The sequence below is a fragment of the Vespa mandarinia genome, chromosome 21 (genome assembly GCF_050613455.1).
Source record: "Vespa mandarinia isolate Hongniang chromosome 21, ASM5061345v1, whole genome shotgun sequence".
Lineage (NCBI taxonomy): Eukaryota > Metazoa > Arthropoda > Insecta > Hymenoptera > Vespidae > Vespa > Vespa mandarinia.
The window spans coordinates 2,956,472-2,979,003 of record NC_140830.1 but is presented as its reverse complement, the minus strand read 5'-3'; the positions used below and the strand labels follow the sequence as shown (position 1 = coordinate 2,979,003).

Here is a 22,532-nt window from a genome sequence, read left to right as displayed (position 1 = left end):
CCGAAATCAAAAAGTATGATAATCTGTGAAGTCAGGTAGATAAAAGAAAATAAAAAAAAAAAATTCCGGGAGAAAAATTCACAATCGAATTTAATAAAAAAAAAAAAAAAAAAAAAAAATAAAAGAAACAGTTCTACATAACATATGTATATATCATAAAAAGTATGTATTTCTGCTAATCGTAATAGAAACGTGATATAATAACACGCGTGATGATTTTCCGCATAAAAATAATTATATAGTTTAACGCAAACCATTCCAATTCTCTCACAAACGTTCCTCATCCCTCCTCTCTGATCATCCATCCGAGGCAGCTAACGTGTCTTTAGTTTGATTTTTTTTTTTTCTTTGTGATGTCATCATTAATAATGTCTTGATATCTTTGAATAATAATTTGTGTATATAGTTTGTTAATGCCGATTCTAATTTCTAATTTTCTAATTTCGCTTATTTTTATTATGTTCGATATTAATAATAATAATAATAATAATAATAATAATAATAATAATAGTATTAATAATAATAATAATAATAATAATAATAATAATAATAATAATAATAATAATAATAATAATCTTGCATAAAATTTTATTTTTTCGATTCACAATCAAAGTTTTCATTGCATCTTCTATTTCATCGATAGTTGCATTGAGAAAAAAAAAAAGAAAGAATACTTTTTATTAACAAATTATTATTATCCATTAACATTATAACCGCCAAAAAAAAAAAAAAAAATAAGAAAAAGAAAAAAGAAAACTTTTTTCTCGCGAGACCAATACCACAAAACTGCTACCCCGAACCTCTGAAAATTTTATAATCATAATTGCGTTTGTGTGTATGATCTCAACTCCTGAGGTACGAAAACGTTGTGATTAATCGCATATTATTAATCGTTAATATTCTAAATTTTCAATAATACAATGCAAGAGGGACGAGTGAAAGAAAAGTGTGTGTCCGCTGATTTTTTTCCTTTGCTTAGCTGGTTGCTGAATTAATAAAAAAAAATACACGTATGAATATATATATATATCTCAAAAGGTATTACGCGGGTTTCGGGTTTTCTTTGGGGCTTTCGATTATGTGTTGCAACTAATACAAAAGATCGCTATTTCAGAAAATGATTTAAACTTATTTAAACTATTTAAGATTATCATTCTAAAGCATCATCAATCTTGTCATTGTTATTCATTAATTTTCATTAGAAATTGTTAAAAAATAAAGAAAAGTTTCTTATTAATTTTCTGAAATAGTAGGATCTCTTAAGGACCGTAGATAAAAAAGGTATATAAGTAGATAAATCATATATTGGTTCCCATACTAACGTAAATTTAATAATCCCTATCCTCCTTTTCTTTCCTATTCCATCTTTCTCTCTCCCTCTCTCTTTCTCTCTCTCTCTCTTCTCTCTCTCTCACTCTCTCTCTCTCTCTCTCTCTCTTTCTCTTTCTTTCTTTCTCTAACACATTCCAAATATCCAAATCGCTGCAATTCTTCGTATCTCTCCTCTTCTTTCTTTATATATATATATTATTTTTTAATATATATAATATATATATATATTTATATATTTATATATTTATATATATATATATACACACACATATATATATAATTTTCATTCCCTCTTTTCTATATACCATTCCCAAATGATTTTGTATTTTTAATTGTAACCGAACCACTGATATGTGTTGCATGGTACTTTCTCGTTCCGAAATTGATTGAAAAACGAAATTATTTTTAATTATCGTTAATGCATTAAGTTTTTCTAATGCCAATACCGGATCCTAACAAACCGGAACAACATGAGGGCTGGTGTCCGCTCGGTGAGGACTTTTTTACATGCACACAGTACATTCATGGTCTATGTAGGTGTGATGATAGTTATTCCTTTAGACATAGTACCGATAAATATACATTTATTTTTTAGACTATTGTAAATTTTTTATAATACATAGCTTTTTTTTATATAAAAGATACATGTATATATAATACATTTTTTTTCTTTTTCTTTCTCTCTCTCTCTCTCTCTATATATATATATATATATATATATATATATATATATATATATATATATATATATATATATTAAACATACACCGCGAATTATAGACCATGAAATTAACTTCCCCGTGTATTGTGCATGATAGAACTGTTACGTGTGATTTTTTTTCTATCGTATTGTTTATTATATATAATAATATCAAGCCCCGTTAATTTTGTGCCGTTGTGTTAAATATAACATGTAACCTGATCGAGTTAGATCGAAAGATCAATCGCTAGTGCGTATAACTATATTTAGATAAGGCATTTTTTGAATTTTCATATAAATTTGTAATTTTTCAAATGAATTAATTTATTTCGATGGTAAAGTCGCATGAAAAAAAAAGAAAATATATTCGTGGTGCCATCTGAAGAATCTTCCTAGAAACTGCTAGCCAGATGATATTGCAGATCAATTTTGACGATAAAAAGGGCTGTTTTTGCTAGCAGTTTCTAGGAATATTCTTTAGATGGCGCCACGAATATCTTTTTAATGCGATTTTACCATCGAAGATACATAAAACAGAAATTTAATGCAATCTTTAGGATTTGTTTGAAGAGAAAAATTTTTTTAATTCATGAATTAAATAACAACCAGCCTAGCATTGAAATATCTCGACTGGTATGGTTTTTTTGAAATTTTTGCAACAAAGCATACTATTTAAATTTGTTGGCATGGTGTTTTTCGAATTGTTGATTAAGTCTTCTTGAGATGATTCATTTTGTTTTTGTTTTCAAATTTTTATTTACTTATTGTGTTATTTATTTCTTTATTTTTATTTTATTTTTTTTCTTTTTTTTTTTTTTGTTACTTTTGTACATAACATATACATATATAGTAGCGATTGATTGTTTTGCTATGTAAAACTAACGTTAAATATGCGGATATAATATCACATTGGTTATTCGTAAGAGATAGCAAGGAGGAAAAAGAGGAGACGCCGAGATGTTGTTACGATAGATATCACGGATGGAGCATGGTGGGAGAAAAGTAAATTAAGAAAGGCATATTTTTTTTCATTCGTTTCATGCTACAACAAATGTCCTTTTCTTTTTAATTTTTTAATCTGTTCAATATCAAGCAGTATTTATTATTTCACATTATTTGCTATATATATATATAGTTACATTTAAATATAAATGAAATTGAGTTAGCATGAAACGATTTTCATATATATATATATATCGTGGCTTTTGTCAGTGGAAAAAAAAAATATCATTGCGCTTTAGATTCGATTCGAATCGGCTTTGTAAAAAATGTCGTGTCAATATCGCCTTAATATGTCCCGTATGCGGGACAAAATATTTTATTTTTTTCTCTCTTCTTTTTTTTTTATGAATAATATGTGCATCATATTTTTTTTTCTTTTTTTTTTTCTTTTTTTTTTCTTTTTTATTTTTCTTTTTCAAACGTTCTAAATATAGTGTTTTTTTTTTCTTTCTTTTTCATATTACTTACACACACGAACACACGTACACGCAACCATCATACACCGTACACGCACATTTTCACTCTATTTTTTCTTTTCTCTCTCTCTCTCTCTCTCTCACTCTCTCTCTCTCTCTCTCTCTCTCTTTCTATCTCTCTCTCTCTCTCTCTATTTCTCTTTCTCTCTATATATATCTATTTATCTTGTCATTTCCATTTCTTCGTTATATTTTTCTTTATACAATTTATCTTTTTGTCATTATTCTTCCGCATCCATTGATAATTCGCATGATCTTTCAATTTTGTATCAATATCTTTGTCTGATGATCGATTGTCTCTCTCTCTCTGTTTCTTTAAAAAAAATACTCCCTTTTCGTAAAAAAAAAAAAAAAAAAAAAAAAAAACTACTCCTGTATTCCGAATGTTAAATGATTTCAAAAACTTTCACTGTCTCTCTATCTCTCTCTCTATCTCTCTATCTATCTATCTATCTATCTATCTATCTATCTATCTATCTATCTATCTATTTCTTTTTCTCTGTAAAAAAAAATCTTTGGCACCTCCTCTCATAACCCGGCATTATCCCATAACGCCTTCCTTCTAACTGCGTGCACGCAATACACTGTAGCCAAGGGAAGAACCAATATCGAGCTGAGGGAGCAATTCATATTGGCGGATGGTGTCAGCCAGACAATGACAGCATTCAGGTCGAAGCCAAGCCCAACGTCGACCCTTCAACGTACGCAAATGTCCTCAGCTGGACCCATCACCAAGGTAATGTCATCTAGTGTGGTGAGCACAGTCAGATGGAAAAAAAGAAAAAAGGAAAAAAAGAAAAATTAAAAAAAAAAAAAACTCTCATCATAATATCAAACGAAAGAAAAAAAAAAAAGAAAAAAAAAGAAGTTAACTCTAGACTCTTTCTATCAAACTTTCTACTCGAGGATCACATCGTCAACCGATTCTTTTCGGTCCTTTTTTTCTTTTTCTTTTTTGTTTATTTATTTGTTCGGTTTTTTATTTCTTTTTTTTTCTCTTTTATTTTCTTTTCATTTTCTTTTCATCTATATACTTTTATTATATTTATATTTTTGAACCGAAATGATCTGTTGAGATCCTTGCTTCGACACTTGCTCCACTTTCTTCACCGTTTGTTTTTATCATTTTTCCACGATCCTTAAAACGAACTTATTACATGCATACATACATATATACATACATATATTACATACATACACACATACATATATATATATATATATATATATGTATATATGTACGTGGGATCATTATAATGGTTAGTTCGTTCTTCGGATCCAAAAAAAAGTTCATTCATTCATCGCTTCATTCATATTCACATATATACGTACATATTTTTGTGTATTAGTGTATTATATGGGAGAGATCGTATAATAATTCATGCATGATCAATTCTTGGATACCATGGATACTTTAATCATCTTATCGGTGAGTACTCTCGATGATCGATTCGATGAACTCGTGAAAAATGGCGATAATAATTGTTTAGGTATAATTTTTTATTTTGCATGAGCATGCGAAGGTTGACGAAAGGATAGCTGGTAGTATTCGCTGATAGAAATAGACGCTTTTATCATTCTCTATTTGATAAGATTTTAAAGAGGCATTGGTTCGCCTTGTGTGATAGTCATCGTGACGGCTTTGGTAAGCAATTTTTTCAATAGGCGAAGGCGAAAGCAAATTAAAAATAAAAAATATATATATATAAAACAAAGGGAAGGGGAAAGATGAAAACAAAAGAAAAAAAAACTATTAAATTTATTTTCATCTAGTCGACGCATCAGCACCTCAGGAGATGTGATTTCAAGAAACAAAATTTTTATAGAAAACAAAAAAAAAAGAAATTTTTCAAATGATCAATTAAAATTAATTTCGATGATATAATTGCATGGAAAAATATATCTGACGCCATCTGAAGATAATTCCTGGAAACTTATCGCCCGGTGATATGGCAGATCAATTTTGTTGATAAAAAATGAGTTACAGCGAGTAGTTTCCAGGAATATTCTTTAGGTGGCGCCACGGATACTTTTTTGTGCTGTTTTACCATCACGAGTGAGAAAAATAGAGTCTCAGAAAAAAACAAACCTGTCTCCTCTGAAAAAGAACAAAAAGTAAAGTGTCAGTGACCTTATTGGCAATTATGGAAATGTAGAAATATAGGAAACTCTTCTTTTTCATACGATTTTTTTTTTCTTTTTTCTCTTCTTTTTTCTTTTTTCTTTTTTTTTTTCTTTCATTTTTTTAGAATTGATCAAATGATCTATCGATGAATTACTCTTTTACATATATACATATAACATAATAATTTATAATAAAAGTATAAAAATAAGCCCAAAGAAGAGTTTTCTTTTTCTGATCAATTCGAATCATACGAGAAACGACAGCTGCCTCGTCGAAAACTTGAACGGGGTTGAGAAGAGAGAAACAAAAAATGAATTTTCAGCATGAGAAAATGAGAAATTAGGTGGTATCATCGCTAAATTTTTCGTTTATGGGTGTAGCGGAGGAGTTTATGAGCCAGCTGATGCCGATATTTGAGAGTTTGAGGCAAAAGGAGGATCTTCCGTGCTCGTATCCCCTTCACATGCACGCCCCCTCTTATCACTGGGTAAATAACAAACAAGTTCTCTATTGTTTCTGCTGTCGTTTTAATATGAGATGATTTATATATTTCCCTTTCTCTCTCTCTCTCTCTCTCTCTCTCTCTCTCTCTCTCTCTCTCTCTCTCTCTGTCTCTCTCTCTGTCTATCTATCTATCTCTATCTCTCTCTCTATCTCTCTCTATCTCTCTCTCTATCTCTCTCTCTTTCTATCTCTCTCTCTCTCTCTTTCTCTCTATTTTTTTGTTATTATTATTATTTATTTTTTCTAATTCTATTTGTTTGTTCTTTGGGTGGACTTTAATTTAATATGAGTTGATTGATATTTGTGCGCTTGAAATCCATCTCACACTTAGAGTGCAAATGAAAAAAAAAAAAACCTTTCCCTTTTAATTCTCGATGCCCTATCTCTCTTTTTCTTTGTCTCTCTCTGTCTCTCTCTCTCTCTCTCTCTCTTTCTCTCTTTCTCCCTCGTAATTAGATTAGAACAAAAATGTTCTTTTCTGTCGATTTTTCTTATCTGTTAGGATTGCGTCCAATTGAGAGTAAGGGCATTGAGTTTAATAATCGTTTAATAGCATGTTACCATTTTGAAAGCATCCTTTTTCACGCTAGACATGTTTTATATTCGCTGTTAATGAATTATTACATAAAAATTTGAGCGTGTATTGAGAGTGTGCTTTTACATATATAAATATATATATATATATATATTTTTTTTTATTCTAATTAGTAAGTACTCTCTGTCTTCAAATTGAGATTTAGATGAGAATACCATTGATATTAGAGTAAAAGAAGTAGTCGTTAGACAATAGAAAATTTATTTTCTATAATCTTTGAAACAATAATTAGCCGAAAATGTACATTTTATATAATTTAAGTTTCGCCTGCGTTTTGTTTTCTTTCGCCCTTTTTTTCCCTTTTTTTTTTGTTTTTTGTTTTAAAAGAAGTTATATATATGTTACTTTATGCTGTTGTTATTTTATATTCGTTCATTTTGATTAGTACGATTAGTTTGAGAAGCCTCGAATATTGTTCTACATAATATCCTCAAAGACCTATTTTCATTCGCGCGATATTCATATTTCCCTGCCCTTCTTCGATAACGCCTTCGACACGAACGAATTATAAATAAATTTCTTAACGATCTTTATTGAATTTTGTTTATATACATATATATGTATATATAGAAATATATAATTAATAATAATAATAATCGGTATAAAACTTTTCGGATATTTATCGGATACAATGTAATTCTATACGAGATATTAAAACGAAGGAAAATCTTTGTTTCGTTCATATATATATATTTTTCCTTTTTTTTTTTTTTTTTTTTTTTTTTTCTTCTAATACACACACAACATACACATACACAGATACAGGATATTTTATATGGTAGTTCTTTTAAATACGAGTATATGCATAACGATATGTGTCATGTATTGATGCGTTGCATAGTGGCGTTGATCGGAGATACTTCGAATCATCATAAACTACTGTATCTCTCCCAACTTCTTTTGGTAAGTCTGCATGTAATTAGTAGTTAAACGAAAATGATAAGAGAAAACAAAATATAAATAAAAAAATAAATAAACAAAAGGCCACATCCATCTATCATCATCATATTCTTCATGTTCTTCTCCTTCCCTCTCTTTTCATTTCTTTTTATTTTTTTGATCTATTTTATTTTCATTCACGTAAGTTTTAAAGTATCCCTTTTTTCTTTTTTTTTTTTTATTCTATATCTGAATCAAGTATGAACAAACCTTGTCATTTATTTATAATAATTTAATGAATAATAATTATAAAAAATGTATATATGTTTTTTATTTTTGGTAGATGTGTTGTTCATACTTGATTATTTCATGGACTCATCATTGAAACTTTATAACAATCATAGATTTTGATCGTAGTAGTATCTGAACAAATCCGATTAGTTAATTGCATATATAATTAATTATAAATTTTGAATTATCCTTAATAGATATGCTTTTCGCATTGGTAATTATAAACATTTCCATTCACAATCACGAATTTGCTTTGTCATTGTTTCCAAAAATTGTTTTCATTTCATTCATTCGAACACTATTTATCAAATTTTCATCGATCACTTTTAAATGAATGTGAGAATAAATGATCACACAATGACACTCTCGAAAATGTTCATAGCCATCGAAATCGTGCACATTTGTCGTCCAATGTCTTTTAATGGATTATTTTGAACGTTAATTAAAAGAAAATCATTTTTCCCCCCCCCCCTTTTTTTACGAATACAGGTGAGAGAACGAAGCGCACGAAGCGTACCAATGGGTCAATCAAGAGCATCCCGTTCATCCCTAAGTGCAGGTACACCAGATAGTTTGAGTGACAACGAAGGTTCATTCAGAATATCTGCTAGAAAAACTAGCACACCTTATAGAAGTAATCTCACACCAGGTAAATTATCTTTTCCATAATATTAAATCACATATTATCAAATTTGATCTATTTATTTAATCTTATCTTCCAATTAACAAGTTTTATCCTTAAATAAAATTAATTAAATATTTAGAAATTGTTTAAAATTAAAATGATATTATTTTTCTTATAGGTGGTAGCCGACCTTCGAGTAGACCAGCCTCAAGGCCAGCTTCAAGACCAACAAGTAGGCCAGGTAGTAGGCCAGCTTCAAGACAAGGAAGTAAACCACCAAGTCGTTATGGTTCCACACAATCATTAGATAGTACAGGTAAAATTATAATTAAAACATTAAGAGACAAAAATATATATATATATTTTTTAAATCTTTTTTTTATTTTTCTTCGCTCAAAAATTAATACATATTTATTTCATTTACATAGATTGATCTCTGTTAAATATAAATTTCGCATTAAATAATTATTTGATTAAGCAAAAAAAAAGATTGATTTAGAAAAAAAAATTATTAATTAAGATAATTATATATAAAATTTTTATCAAAGTATTTTTGACATTAAATTTCTTTTAATTGATAGATGAAGCAGGTACACCAAGTCGCATTCCTCGTAGAACCGCCGTAGGTACAACAGGCAACACACCAACGTCTAGCAGACATAATAGCATTTCTGGTAGGCGATTAGGTACACCTGTCAATGGAGCCAGTTCTAGACCACGTACACCAACTGGTCTGGTTAGTCCAGCTAGTGGTAGTGCAACGTCTAGGTTTGTATTCTTTTAATAAACTTTGCTTATTAATTAATATTCTCAGGGACACTAACTTAGAGTTTGCATTAAGCTCGTTCGTTAATTCGCATAGTAAGCAAGAGATTATAGCAATTATAACGAATTAACGACGTACGATTGTTCCCAATAATCTATTATTTTCTATTTTCTTTTTTTTTCTTTTCTTTTTTAATTTTATAATTTAGATTGCAATACATTTTAGTATGCTTTGCGTTTTGTATTAAATTTAAATTTAATTTTATATTTAGATCCACCACAACACGTGTTAATTACTATATTAATAATAATAATATTAATAATAATAATAATAATAATAATAATAATAATAATAATAATAATAATAATAATATCTCTGAAGGTAATTTGTCAAGCTCCAAAATAATAGTTAACCCTTCTCGTTAATAACATTTTTTTAGGTTTGGCTCAATCCATAGAGCTTCGAGCATACCAACCCTGACTGGTGTCGGAACACCGATCAGGTAAAGCATACATTAACCTGTTAGAAAATGATTAATGGAAGAGAACAATTGGCTTGGCTTTCATTGCTTTTGTAATAGTTGATTAGGAATATTTTAAATCTAATGGAGCTTTTAAATAATTGTCACGTTCAAACGTTGGTGGTGGAACAAATGCTTATTATTTATTTGTTTTCAGTTTAGTTGTTTAAGTTCTTTTCCTTCGTTCTTTCTATTTTTTTTTTTTTTTTTCATTTAAAACATCTATTTTGTATATATATATATATACATATATCATAATGGAAGTATAAATAATCGTTGTCATTAACTAATAACTAATAAATTAATGGTATTGAGATATATCATAACAATCAAATATACTAATCCTAATTATTGTGAATGTCTATTAATCGTTGCCATCTAAATTTAACAATTCATGTTAACAAACTAATATTCGAATGGTGATGGTTTAGCCGCTCTAGGATACCTGTTTATGTGGGAATGGACATAAAATCCCCTCAATCAACAACCAGCAATATTTCAACTCATTCGACACAAAGCAACCATTCTACAATTTCTACTGATTCTACTGGGTATGATGAATGTTCTCTCTCTCTCTCTCTTTCTTTCTCTCTCTCTCTCTCTCTCTCTCTCTCTTTCTTTTTCTTTCTTTCTTTCTTTCTTTCTTTCTTTCTTTCTTTCTCTCCCTGCTCTGTATCCCTTCTATATCATAAAATATTAATCATTTCTTTTTTCTGCTTTACTGTGATCTATCCTTTGTTATATTTAACGGTGTGATTTTGGATCATTTTGTTTCATTTTGTTACAATCATAAATCCCAATCATAAGCATGTTGCATATTAAATGAATCTTTCTTTAAGTGTTAGACATGCTTGTCTATTGAAATTGCATAATGAAACGTATCGAACTGTGCGATAATAATAATATTCACACGCTAGTAGATAAAAACAACGGCAACAACAACTAACTATCTATCTATCTATTTTTCACAATGCCAGGAGCAGTTCCATCTGTACAAATTCAGCAACTAACATCCCATTGGCTGTTAAACACGCTAGGTAATAATGACTAATCCCTAATATAATTCAAAAATCATTTATTAAACCAGAGTTGTCGAACGAGACAAAAATTGTCGAGACGTAAATGGTCAATTGTAAAAAAATAATATCTTTTTCTTTTTTCTTTGTTCTTTCTCTATCATAGAACACGAACACCGTCCAGTGGTTCGAGCACACCACTACCACCGTCTCTGAAATTATCAAGAAAACCATCAGGAGCATCGGACACTTCAGTCTCAAATACTACGTCAAGTGGAACTCGTAAAGGGAAACCAACGCCTATCGATCAAAGAGCACCTTTCCGATTGTAATCTCGACAATTTCTTTTTTGCCTAACAATAATCGAATATTTATCGAGGAGCTTTTTATCTTATCCTACGTGTTTGCCTATCGAAGGAAAAAGAGAATAAAAAAAAAATAATAATAATAATTCTCTTGCTTTTCCATGCCAAATACACGTTAGTATAAATAATCTGAGTAATCGCGTAAGATCAATTGAAGGAAAAAAAAAGAAAATGAAAGAAATTATTAGAAATTAAAAAAAATAAAAAAAAATAAAAAAAAAATAATAAAATAAAGAAAGTTATATATCACGAAGGAATCATAGGATTACGAGAATGATAAAAGAGATTGAAAGAGAATGCTTGCAATTTATCCGGGTACTGATAAAGGTAGAAAAGGAATGAAGTTATCCGATTTTTATTTTTTCTATTTATATTTCATTTCAATTTTTTTCGCGCCTGGATGTTTGCTGTCTTTATATATATATATAATATAATAAAAAAGGAGCACAAATTCTAATACGAAGTATATACTCTTCGTAAGAAAAAAACGAGAGGCCAACTCTTTAATTTGTTCCCGATAGGATGAGCTTATTATAAATATTTGTCTATTATGTAATATATCCATAAGATTATACACGAAAGATATATAAGAAAGAGAGAGAGTGAAAGAGAGAGGAAAGAGAAGAGACTTTTATCGGCGATGTGCGTTGAAAAGTCTTTATTCGATAAGAAATATTATACTATGAATCGATAAAGAAAATATCGTGAAGGTATAAAAAAAAAAAAGTAAAAAATAAAAAAAAACGAAAAAGAAAATTGGGTGTTCTGATATAATCAATTCACTCAAGACTTTGAGAGCTATTGTGCATTATATTCGTGCGCTTGAACATCGAAAAAGTCGAAACTGTTTCGAGATAAAAGTAATAATAATAAACAAAAAAAAATATATTATATATATATATATATATATATATATATATTTAAAAAAAAGACTTAACAATATTAAAAAAAAAAAAACCGAATTGTTAAACGTATTAACGTACTAATATTATTACTATTACTCTGGCGCGTAAACCATTTTTTTATTGTATTTTATTTTATTTTATTTTATTTTTTTTTTTGTTCTTTATAACTATTTAATTATTATAATGTAATTATATTTGATATGTGTAATTTTTAGATTGCTTAGGTATCACACGCGAATTTTTTATAATAAACCGAAAAGTACATAAAATAATGTACAATTAGTATTTTTCTCCAATAGATCTACGCGTAATTCCTTTTGTGTGCGTTGTATACGTATGTGTAGATCATCATTCACTTTCATAGTATTGTATTTGTTCTTCCTTTTTTTTCTTCTTTTTTTTATAATAATAATTGAGAGAGAGAGAGAAAGAGAAAGAATGAAAGACAGTGAGAAAGAGAGAGAGAAAGAGAGAGAGAGAGAGAGAAAGAAAAGGAAGTTTATCTTATCATTTATTTATAAAAAAAAAAAAAAGGAACGAAAGAGAAAAGAGAATAGATCCTAACGAAGCGATCTTTTTGTATTTCTATTATAAGGATTGTTTTTTCTTTCTCTCGCTAAGATGCATATTTTTTTTGCTGAAAGTTATTTAATTATATTGCAATTGTGAAAAAAGGAAAAAAGAAAACGTCGAGGAAATATATAACCGGGGGTGTAAATATTGATATACATTATGTTTTTTCACCTGACGTTCTATCATTTTGAGAATGAGTTCATTTTACTATAGAAACATGTTCAAATTGGAAGTAACATGAAAGAGATCACAATCAAACTTAGTTTTTATTAATACGGTGGCACAAATTATTCAATGTAATGCGTTGTATTTTTCTTTATTATTATTATTATTATTATTATTATTATTATTATTATTATTATTATTATTATATTATACGAAAAGTTAGAAAGAAAAAGAAAAAAAAAAGAAAAAATTAAGAAAAATGAACTATACAACAGATGAATCTTTGCTGTATTTGAAAATAAGGGGACATACAGGAAAAAAAAAATATTGTGTATTAAAGCTATTATAATGTACGTGAACTCTCCGCAAAAGGTTTACGGACTTTTTCGGAACGAAGCTTATGTAATGTTTCGTAATGAAGAAGTCTTTCGCGATAGACATTTCCAGTTTTTTATAATGCAAACGCGATTAATACGATGACACATTAATATAACACGTTTACGTATAACGCAATTACATGTGTTAATAATCTTTTGAACTTTGTTTTCGCCTTACTGTACAATTCTGTATTATTGCTGATGATGCAGTGAAAAAGATATAAATATATACATAAATTAAGAGCTTTAATGTTATTTAAACGATTTAAAACACACTGTTAGTATATTTTTGTTAACAAGGTAATAGAAGGTAGGTATGGTAAAGAAGGAAAAAAAATGAATATTTTATCAGCGCTTGTAAATGTACAAAGTTTTTTTTTTCTTTTTCTTTTTTTTTTCTTTTTTTTTTTTTTTTTTTCTTTTTTATTAAACATTCTTCATCGATATCTCTCTCTACAATAAACAATTTATATAAAATTCGTAAGAAAAACTTAACACGGTGTTTAGGCGCGAGCTCTATGTGCAGATTAACGTATAATAAATCGTTGGAATTATGATTAACAATGATTAAATCAATAACCAGATAGTGTTATTTATCGTTGAAGAGACGCATTAAAGATCTATAGCGTTCTATAGCGCAAGATCGGGACGGATATTTTACCAATGCGACTTTTTATTTTTATTTTGTTTTTTTTTCTTTTTTGTTTTTTTTTTTTTTTTATATATATATATAATATATATATATACAAATTTTTAACAAAGTTCATATATTTATTTAATTAATTAATCGAATGAAAATACTGAATGGAACCCATATTTTATCATGATTATAAAAAAATACAGATAATATTAATAAATAGTTGATATACAGAAACATAAATATTTAACATGCTTGATCAAGACAGAATATAAATAATTTAAATAAAGAAATAGGAATATGTTTGACGAAACGATTATACAAAGAAAACGGATAATAACAGATAGATTATAAATATGACGATTCGAATTATTCAACAAAAATAAAAAGTATCGATTTCGTTTGAAATTGTTTTTGAGCCATAATTGAAATTATATTTATACGACTATATCTTTGATTTAATATATTATTTAATTTTTAATATTCTCTTATGATTCGTTTTTCTTTTTTTTCTTTTTCCTTTTTCTTTTTCTTTTTTTTTTAATTTTCTACCCGATATTTCATATCGATTTAATTAATTTCCTTTTATCTAATTGATATTATCACGCGTCATACTTCTTTGAAAGTTTTTCTTTTTTTAATATCCTAGCTTTTAATCCATGAGGATCTAATTTTTTTCTTTGAACATTTCTCTTACTTTCAAGTCTCTTCCAAATCTCTTGTTCCATTTTTTCTTTCCTTAGACGTTGCTGTTCCTTCTTCCATATATCCTGCAAATTTAAAAAATTGACATCAAAGAAAGAATTAGTCCGTGAATTAGAAAACACAAAACATTTTTTATTTTATATCAATTTGAAGATCAATACCTGAAACCCTACCTTGAAATCATGACAGAAATTTAACCACAGTGAAAAAAATTGATTAGGATCAGCTGTGTCCAAAGTAGCACCCTTAGGTATGAATTGATAAAATTGCATAACAGTTTTAAATTTCTTTTTAGCCTCAACTAATGCTTTATTTTCATTTTCTAATTCCGTTGTAGCACTGGTGAAGAAAGCGTTCATATTTTCTTTAAATATTCGAGCGTTAGGTGGATTTGATTCGACCACAGCTTCGTATTTTGTTTTGCAAGCTAAAAACAAGGTAAATAAATTTAAAGAGAAACATATAAGACATTATTTTTTTAAAAAAGAAATGAATTTATTTATTAAATTAAAAAATAATATTTACCTTTCAGTTGATCGTCTAGCCTTTGAAGTTCCTTCGTAATATCTTCAAAATTTATTGTCGAAGCTGCTTTAATATCAGCTGGCTCAGGTACAGGCAAAGGTAATGGTTCATCAAAATTACAATCCTTTTCCTGAGCTAATCGTGCTTTTACAATGAAATGTAATAGAGTAATACCCGGTACTTTAGACTTAACATCCTTCAATTTGTCAAGAATCTCCAAATGAAAGCCATCCGCCTGTCCTCTCATCATGTTACCACCATTCATATAATTTCCTAAAGTTAATATAAGTGCCATCACCTTCTTCAGTGAATTAGAATTGTTCAAGTAATCACAAATCGTCTTTAAATTCGTTAATTTGCTCGAAACGGATGAAATAGCATCTTGAAATTCGGATTGGAATACCAAACAAGCCATTCTTTCACTGAAATGATCTATTCCTGCTAATCGTTTTAAAAAAATCTCTGGGCGATCCAGCGGAACTTCTGAATTAACTTCTTCGTGGGCGATTATTTCGTCTAACTCTTTTTTTGTAGCTCTCTGTAAAAATAAAAAAGAAATTAATAAAAAAGCAAGGGAAAATAAATTTCTACACTTTGATTTTAACAATAATCAAGTTCAAAATTTATACTAACAACTTCGTAAATTTGTTGTAGCGCTTCGAGACTAATCACACTTGTATCCAAATTATAAACAGCATTTTCAACTTCAGTGAAATCTACGTGTAAACTTTTTTCCAAAATGCCAACAGTTTTCGATCGTTTTGAATCAAGTATTTTAGCTGGTTGCACTTTCGATGGCTTAGCTACATCCTCTCCTTTTTTTGCAAGTTTCCGTTCAGTGACTTGGCGTGAAAATAAATTTGTAAATTCTGTGATATCAAGATCTTTTTCTTCTTCTAATTCCGCCCAAAAAGACGTCTATGAAATTAATTCGAATAAATTAACGAAATCTAGTTTATTATAAAATATTTCAATTTTACCGTAGACTCTCCTATACTGGAAGCAGCCATTGGTGCTAAAATCCTCGTCCAATAGAGTGGCTTCATTGGTACTACAGGATTTAAAGGTTGTTTCCTCAATGCTGAAAGAAAAAAAAGTGAAGATTTATAAACCGTTCTTGATACTCTCAATTTTGTTTAGGAAGTAGTCCGTTTCTTTATTACTTACTCGATCTGCTGGGAGGATTCCAGCCTCCGATAGGAGGAGCAGGTAAAGGAGTTGGAGTAGAAGCGAGTGGTGGTGGAGGTGGCGGTGGTCCTGATGCATTTGAGCCAGGACCTGCTCCCGTGATCGAGGTAGAAAATAGAGGAGGTGGCGATGGTCCAGTCATACCTGGCATTGGTGGTGGTGGTGGTCCAGCTATTCCTGGCATTGGTGGTGGCGGAGGACCAGATGTTCCTGGCATTGGTGGTGGTGGTGGTGGTGGTCCAGTCATGCCTGGCATTGGCGGTGGTGGTGGTGGTGGTCCAGTCATGCCTGGCATTGGCGGTGGTGGTGGTGGTCCAGTCATGCCTGGCATTGGCGGTGGTGGTGGTGGTCCAGTCATGCCTGGCATTGGTGGAGGAGGAGGTGGCGGTGGCCCTGACATTCCAGGCATTGGTGGAGGAGGAGGTGGCGGTGCTCCTGACATTCCAGGCATTGGTGGTGGTGGAGGAGGTTGTGATCCAACAATTCCAGGTATTGGTGGTGGTCGTGGAGGAGATGGAAGTCCAATAATTCCAGGCATAAGCGGTGGTGGTAATGGTGGCGGCGGTGGTGTTGAAGATAAAGAAGTTTGGTCTATCAATCCTGGGATTGGAGGTGGTGGCGGTGGTGGTTGTAAAAATTGTACTTGTGTAGTACTTGGCATAGGTGGAGGTGGAGGTATACACAAAGTTTGTAAATCTAACGAGGATGGTGGAGATGGTAGTGGTGGTGAGATACACGTGGCCAATAACGCTGGAATTTGTTTCGATTGAAAATTAATACTAGATTCTGTTACTATCGAAAGTAACGGAGATGGTGATGGTGGTATTGGAGGAGGAGGAGGAGGAGGAGGAGGAGGAGATGGAGCTGGTGGAGAAGAACAAGTCTGTGATATATCTTCTTGCACTTTTCCATTCATTAAGTCCGCTTCTTCGACACTTTTGGCGGTAGAAACTGACGAGGATAATTCAGTTTTGGATAATTCAACTGTTTCTTTTTTAACAGACATCTTTCCTTTAGATGTTTCAGCTACGATTTCTCCATTGACAGTGCGAGATAAATCATTTTCCTGATTTTTAGTATCTTCGTTATCCGGTGAAAGTGAATTTTGAGTAGAAATTTGGATCTTTGATCTCTCGTCTTTTAATAACATTCGTAAATTAGTTATTTCAGGTTCTTCTTTAGATTCCTTCGAATGGCTAGAGATGACAGATTTGTTAGGCAAAACGGGCGAACTGTCGAGAGAGATCACCGTGACTCTTTCTCCGTCGCTAACACTCGTCGCTGCTGATGCACTTTTGTAATCGTTCGATGAAGGCGAACTTGCACTTGTACCGGTCGGTGATACACTTTTTGGAGATGTTTGAACACACTTGTCCTGTGCCATCGTAGATACATCCTTATTTTGTTTTCTTAATTTTTCGATCTCGTTCCTCAGATCAATCAATTCCTTTTCCAATCTTTCGATATCCTCCTTCGTTTTAAATCGTTTCAAAGATTCGGTAGTATATGGCGGGGACAACGTATCGTATTGATTTCGATGATTACCAGAAGATACCTGCGGCAAATTTGTAATCTTGTTAATCGAAGACATATCTAATTTTAACTGTTGTGTTTATGATATATATATATAGAGTCTATAGTATCTAAAAAAGAAATTATAAATTATATTCAACTCTCTCGGATAATCGTAGAAGTGGGAATGAATATGATATAAAGGTTAAAAGCCACGGTGACAAGGTTGCGAGATTAAAATTCTTACTTTATCCTGGAATTTTCGATGGTTGAAGGAGATCGATAAATATGCGATAGATTTCGTCATTCGACGTCACCGTTCACTTGTCAGGTGAAGCAGCTTCTCGTATCGCTATTCATAACTTTCTATTCGTGTAAAACTTATTAAAATAATCATATGTAAATATTCATCTAATGATACTTACCGTATGTGAAATATTACTTGTGCTATCTTTATCTGTAAATGATCGAAGAAGACCGGTTGATACTAAACGAGAATAAAAAGCCAAATCAAGTTTTTCACGTTCCGCATCTGTCAATTGAGATTTTAAATGTTCTGGTAACTCAGACGTCAGTACTTCTATCAAACGTAATCCTGAAAAAATGTACAAAAAAAATTAGAAACCTTGAAGATCGTTTGTGATAACACTTTCTTTCTCGATCTTTGTGTGAAAGATTTAACGAAAGTAAAAATATCATAGTGTTAGGGGAAAACGTGTGAACGAGTTATCATTGTGCACGTGTACAAGCGAATGCAAGCTTTTATCACGTAGGTCTCTTTCTCCTCTTTCTTTCTCGTGATTTATTATTGTACTGCTATAAAATTCATATTTTTCGCATAATCATATTATTTGAAATATGAGAATTCTTTTTTCTTATCTTTTTTTTTTTTTAATATACGCAATTTGTTGACTCCAAAAAACAACTCGCATATAATTATTAATTCTTTTGCGTGTTAAATATAAATAATTTCAATGTAAATAACAAAGTGTAAAATAAAGTACAATTATTGATATTTAATTAATACGGATCGTCAGATAAATTCAACTTTCCCTACGTTAATTGATAGAAGAAAAAAAAAATTATATATATATATATATATGTGTAAAAAAAAAAGAGAAAGTGAAATCGATCGACTCTGATCTCGTCGTTCATGAGACATCACTTTTAATGGAAAAATTCAATAAAAAATGACAAGCACACTGCGATAATATCACACTTCTGTCATCCAGCCAACTGTCAACGTCAAAAATACTTGCTCGACATTTCGCATAGCGCTAAACAATCGACCGAATTCCAATAGAAAACTAAAAAGAGGTTTCAACGAGAAACCTCTGTGTCTCTCTTATCAGTGTAAACGCGTCTGCTTTCATTATCGTTCAACACACATACACAATAACATGCTTTCAACATGATCTACGCCTCTCGAGTTATTCATAAAAGTTAATCGTCCGATTGCTGTTCTCTGGATCATTCTTTTTTTCTTATAAAATGATATGAGAATTTTTCTAATTTGGATCGTATGTAAACATAATTGACATAAACGTTGAATTATGATCGCATCGAAACAAATGATTTTATATATCAAACGTTATTTTTAGCCAATCAAATATATCTAATCTTTTTTTCTATAATCAGAATCTCTTTTTGTTATTCGAAAGAATGACTCAATTCAAAATATATTTCAAATTAATTATGACCATATTTAATTTCTACTCACCTTCGAATTTACTATAAAGACCATAATCAAGCTTGCGTGGTATAACTTTGGCATTTTCGTTGTTTTTAGATTCAAGACTAGCACGATCTAAAACCAAATTTGCTACTCTTCTAAGTACTTGACTTTCAGGTGAAGTTTCATACATGGTATGCCTTCTATGTGGTGTCTTTCTAGTATCACTGGCCGGTGATTGCGAGATGTCTGGAAATAATAAAAATTATCATTGACGATGAGATGAGTATGTGAAAATTTTTAGACAAAGAGAGAGTATTGAACTTTCGCAAGGAAACATCGTGACTTGTGAAAAGTGATCATACGTAATTGAAGAGATAAGTATTTTTACAACACACAAATCAAACATTTAAGCTGTTGATGATAAGAATGATATTAGGTAACAAGCAAGTACGTTTAATTCCAAACTTTCTCATTCGTTTTCAGGTCTAATCGAAGGAAAATCGATCGTTTAATAAAATTAATTTTTATAAAATCATAATAAAATGAGAAAAATCAATCAGATCCTTACTTAGTTGCGAGGGCGTAGGTGGTAATTGTATCTTCTTATGCCTTAGGACAGCAAATGGTGATCTTTTATCGCTATAATCTTCACGCGATGAGACTGAAGCCACCAATATATCCGTCGAAGATGGAGTGATAGAAGCGCATTGCGTTTCCGCAGGTAATAGAGCTTCCTCTGGATCGGTAAAGACACTGTCACTGGAAGATTCCTGACTGAGCGGTGCAGATATCTCGGCTACTAGCAAACCTTTGTTGGCGAGACGCCAGGAGTCGGTGACCAGCAACGTCGATGAGGGGTTCGTTAGGTTCACCGGTGTTGTGTTAGCCCCAATAGTCGGTTCTTTCGATGTTGAGACTGTTCCATTGATGATAGTGGACATTCCACTAGGTGTTTTATCGGTCGTCTCGTGCTCAACATCATAAGAAATATTTGTACCTGATAATTCCCCATGATGTTGAGATAGTGAACTTGGTTTGACATCGGGCGTTGTCTTTTCGGCCTATAAAATATCGATATGATTAAAAATGATTTCTAATCGTTTAATAAATTTCTTATGATTGTGATAAATATTTTCTAAATTATTAAAAGAGATCGATAGCACCAACCTCAGTTGTGACTATCGGTGGTTTAGGTGCTTGTCTTTTAGCTGGAGTTTGTAACTTCTCAATGGAAGATTTATATATATGTGCGCTCTTGCCGATCTCGAAGCTAGCCACATCTTCTAAACTCTTTGAATTTTTCCTTCCTTCGATTTTTGTTATCTCAGAAAATTCAGGAACGTCCACGCTCGGATATGTAACATTCGCAGCATCTCTTACCTTCTTCCCTTTCTTCTTACCATCACTTTGTAAATTACCCATGAGATTACGGATGGCTGACGCCGAGGAAGCACCGTTTTCCCCGTAGAGAGCTCTCAGGGACTCGATCCAGCGGCGAGAGAAGTCGCGCAGCTTCGGCGCCCAAGGCCGCGCCTGAGCCGCGACTGCGTCCTGTGGCCGATGCATTTGCCCGGTCCGGTCGATAATCGAGACAAATTTCGTGTCTGATAGAACGCTGTGTTAAAGTCGAGAATTTTTAAGAAAGAAGAAGAAGAAGAAAAAGAAGAAAAAGAAGAAGGATCGCGCTCTTAGAAGAGAAAAGGAAATTCTTTCATATTGATCTCGTTCTCCTTTTATTATTGGGATTTCTAAAGGGTGACAAGCTTTTATCAAAAGAAAATCCAGGAGAAAGAAAAACAAGAAGATCCCTTTTTCATCGGTATTCTTTCAGGTAGATCAGATCCTGTCACTTGCAGTACGTTCTTTCATTAACAAGGAACTTCTCTGTGAACTCTTAAATCTTTTCGTAAAATACATAATATTTAAGAGACTTTCTTGCAGAATCTGGATAAAGATATTATTAATATGTTCGATTAAAATGATAAAGCTCGTGTTTCACTTCATATTAACACTCTCCGTTCGACTCATTCTATTTGTTTCGAAGGACAAATAAATATGAACGGTCGTGCGTGATGTTGTTTCAACAAATTTTTTTTACTATTTTTTTTTTCTTTTTTTTTCTCAATAAATATCTGATTTCTTCCTATGATATTGACATTTTTCGTAAATCGTGAATTTTTATAAATTTCTTTCGGTGATCAAAAGTGGTCGAACTTGAGATCGATGTCACATGAGGAATCTAATTAATTATAGAAACAAAACAATTGGATTATTTGTTTAGAAAAAAAAAATAGTTAGACTCACCGTGTATTGGTTTACATCTTTCATACACGAACAAGATTTCGATAGGAAAAAATAATCATGAGACTGAGAGTCGTCTATTCCTATCCGATGTGGCCTACTCCTATTTCTCGATAGTCTATTGTGAAATTGATAGTGTTACAAGGACGCTCCGGTGAATTCGTGTCGTTTCAAACGTTTATCTTCTTCCGGTTGTCCTCCTCTAACAGTTTTCTCCCTCGTTCGAATCATATGTATGCAATTGATTTAACAGTTCCTTCCTTATACTTTGCGCGTTGTTATCTTGATATAGTGTAGAGAAATAATCGAAACTCGATCAATTTTTTACTAAGTACATACATATATATGTCGTACGTTATTGATATTTCCAGAGTCGTCATTTATTGTCATCCCTTTATACGTGATCGATTCGTACGATGAAGTTTCGATCCGGGATATAATCTTACGAGATTGTACAAACATTTGAAAATCTTCTTTTCGGTCATTTTTATCCTCGTTGAAACTTCCGATTCATGAACAATATAACACAAATTGCTAATAATGATTTATTAAATAACTTTATACTCCAATGAGTAGAAAGATTTTTTTATATAGGATGATTTTATCTATCCAAGTTATTATTTGTAATTATAAGCATTAATTTTTAGAGGGATAAATATAGAATTAAAGTTGTTGATTTAATTAGAAACACAAACAGCAATTATGAGAGACACGGTATCGTCCGTTTCGCGTGAGAAGCCACGACACGAACTTAGGTTCACCACTGCTATGTC

General features: G+C 31.0%; 2 protein-coding genes across 37 annotated transcripts in view; one reads left to right on the top strand and one right to left on the bottom strand.

Annotated features, from left to right (window-relative positions):
• Positions 1 to 12,673, top strand: part of shot (dystonin-like protein short stop) — a 117,483-nt gene extending 104,810 nt beyond the window's left edge. For 23 of the 33 annotated variants that reach the window (XM_035871850.2, XM_035871847.2, XM_035871841.2 and 20 more), the window contains 8 exons: positions 4,101 to 4,246; positions 8,394 to 8,553; positions 8,708 to 8,845; positions 9,111 to 9,297; positions 9,735 to 9,797; positions 10,247 to 10,366; positions 10,793 to 10,852; positions 10,998 to 12,673. In XM_035871850.2, the coding sequence (XP_035727743.2) occupies positions 4,101 to 4,246; positions 8,394 to 8,553; positions 8,708 to 8,845; positions 9,111 to 9,297; positions 9,735 to 9,797; positions 10,247 to 10,366; positions 10,793 to 10,852; positions 10,998 to 11,163 (1,040 nt within the window). In that variant the 3' untranslated portion in view covers positions 11,164 to 12,673. Of the gene's footprint in view, positions 1 to 4,100; positions 4,247 to 6,015; positions 6,123 to 8,393; positions 8,554 to 8,707; positions 8,846 to 9,110; positions 9,298 to 9,734; positions 9,798 to 10,246; positions 10,367 to 10,792; positions 10,853 to 10,997 lie in introns of those variants that run through there. The other 10 variants (XM_035871862.2, XM_035871828.2, XM_085663287.1 and 7 more) reach the window with 9 other exon arrangements.
• A 323-nt stretch (positions 12,674 to 12,996) lies between these two features.
• On the bottom strand, positions 12,997 to 22,516 carry LOC118443948 (uncharacterized). 4 transcript variants are annotated; one of them, XM_085663291.1, is made up of 11 exons: positions 21,763 to 22,516; positions 20,626 to 21,073; positions 20,027 to 20,519; positions 19,504 to 19,704; positions 18,209 to 18,378; positions 16,251 to 17,826; positions 16,064 to 16,164; positions 15,717 to 16,001; positions 15,084 to 15,621; positions 14,720 to 14,985; positions 12,997 to 14,623 (listed from the first exon to the last, which is right to left on the bottom strand). In XM_085663291.1, exons 2-11 carry the CDS (start codon positions 21,022 to 21,024, stop codon positions 14,456 to 14,458), a joined length of 4,197 nt encoding a protein of 1,398 aa, XP_085519417.1. In that variant the 5' UTR covers positions 21,025 to 21,073; positions 21,763 to 22,516; the 3' UTR covers positions 12,997 to 14,455. The 4 variants fall into 4 exon arrangements, with proteins under 4 accessions (XP_085519417.1, XP_035727557.2, XP_035727556.2 ...); XM_035871664.2 differs by lacking the exon at positions 21,763 to 22,516 and having other exon boundaries at positions 20,027 to 20,194; positions 20,267 to 20,519; positions 20,626 to 21,024; XM_035871663.2 differs by lacking the exon at positions 21,763 to 22,516 and having other exon boundaries at positions 14,732 to 14,985; positions 20,626 to 21,024.
• Between the last annotated feature and the right edge of the window lie 16 nt (positions 22,517 to 22,532).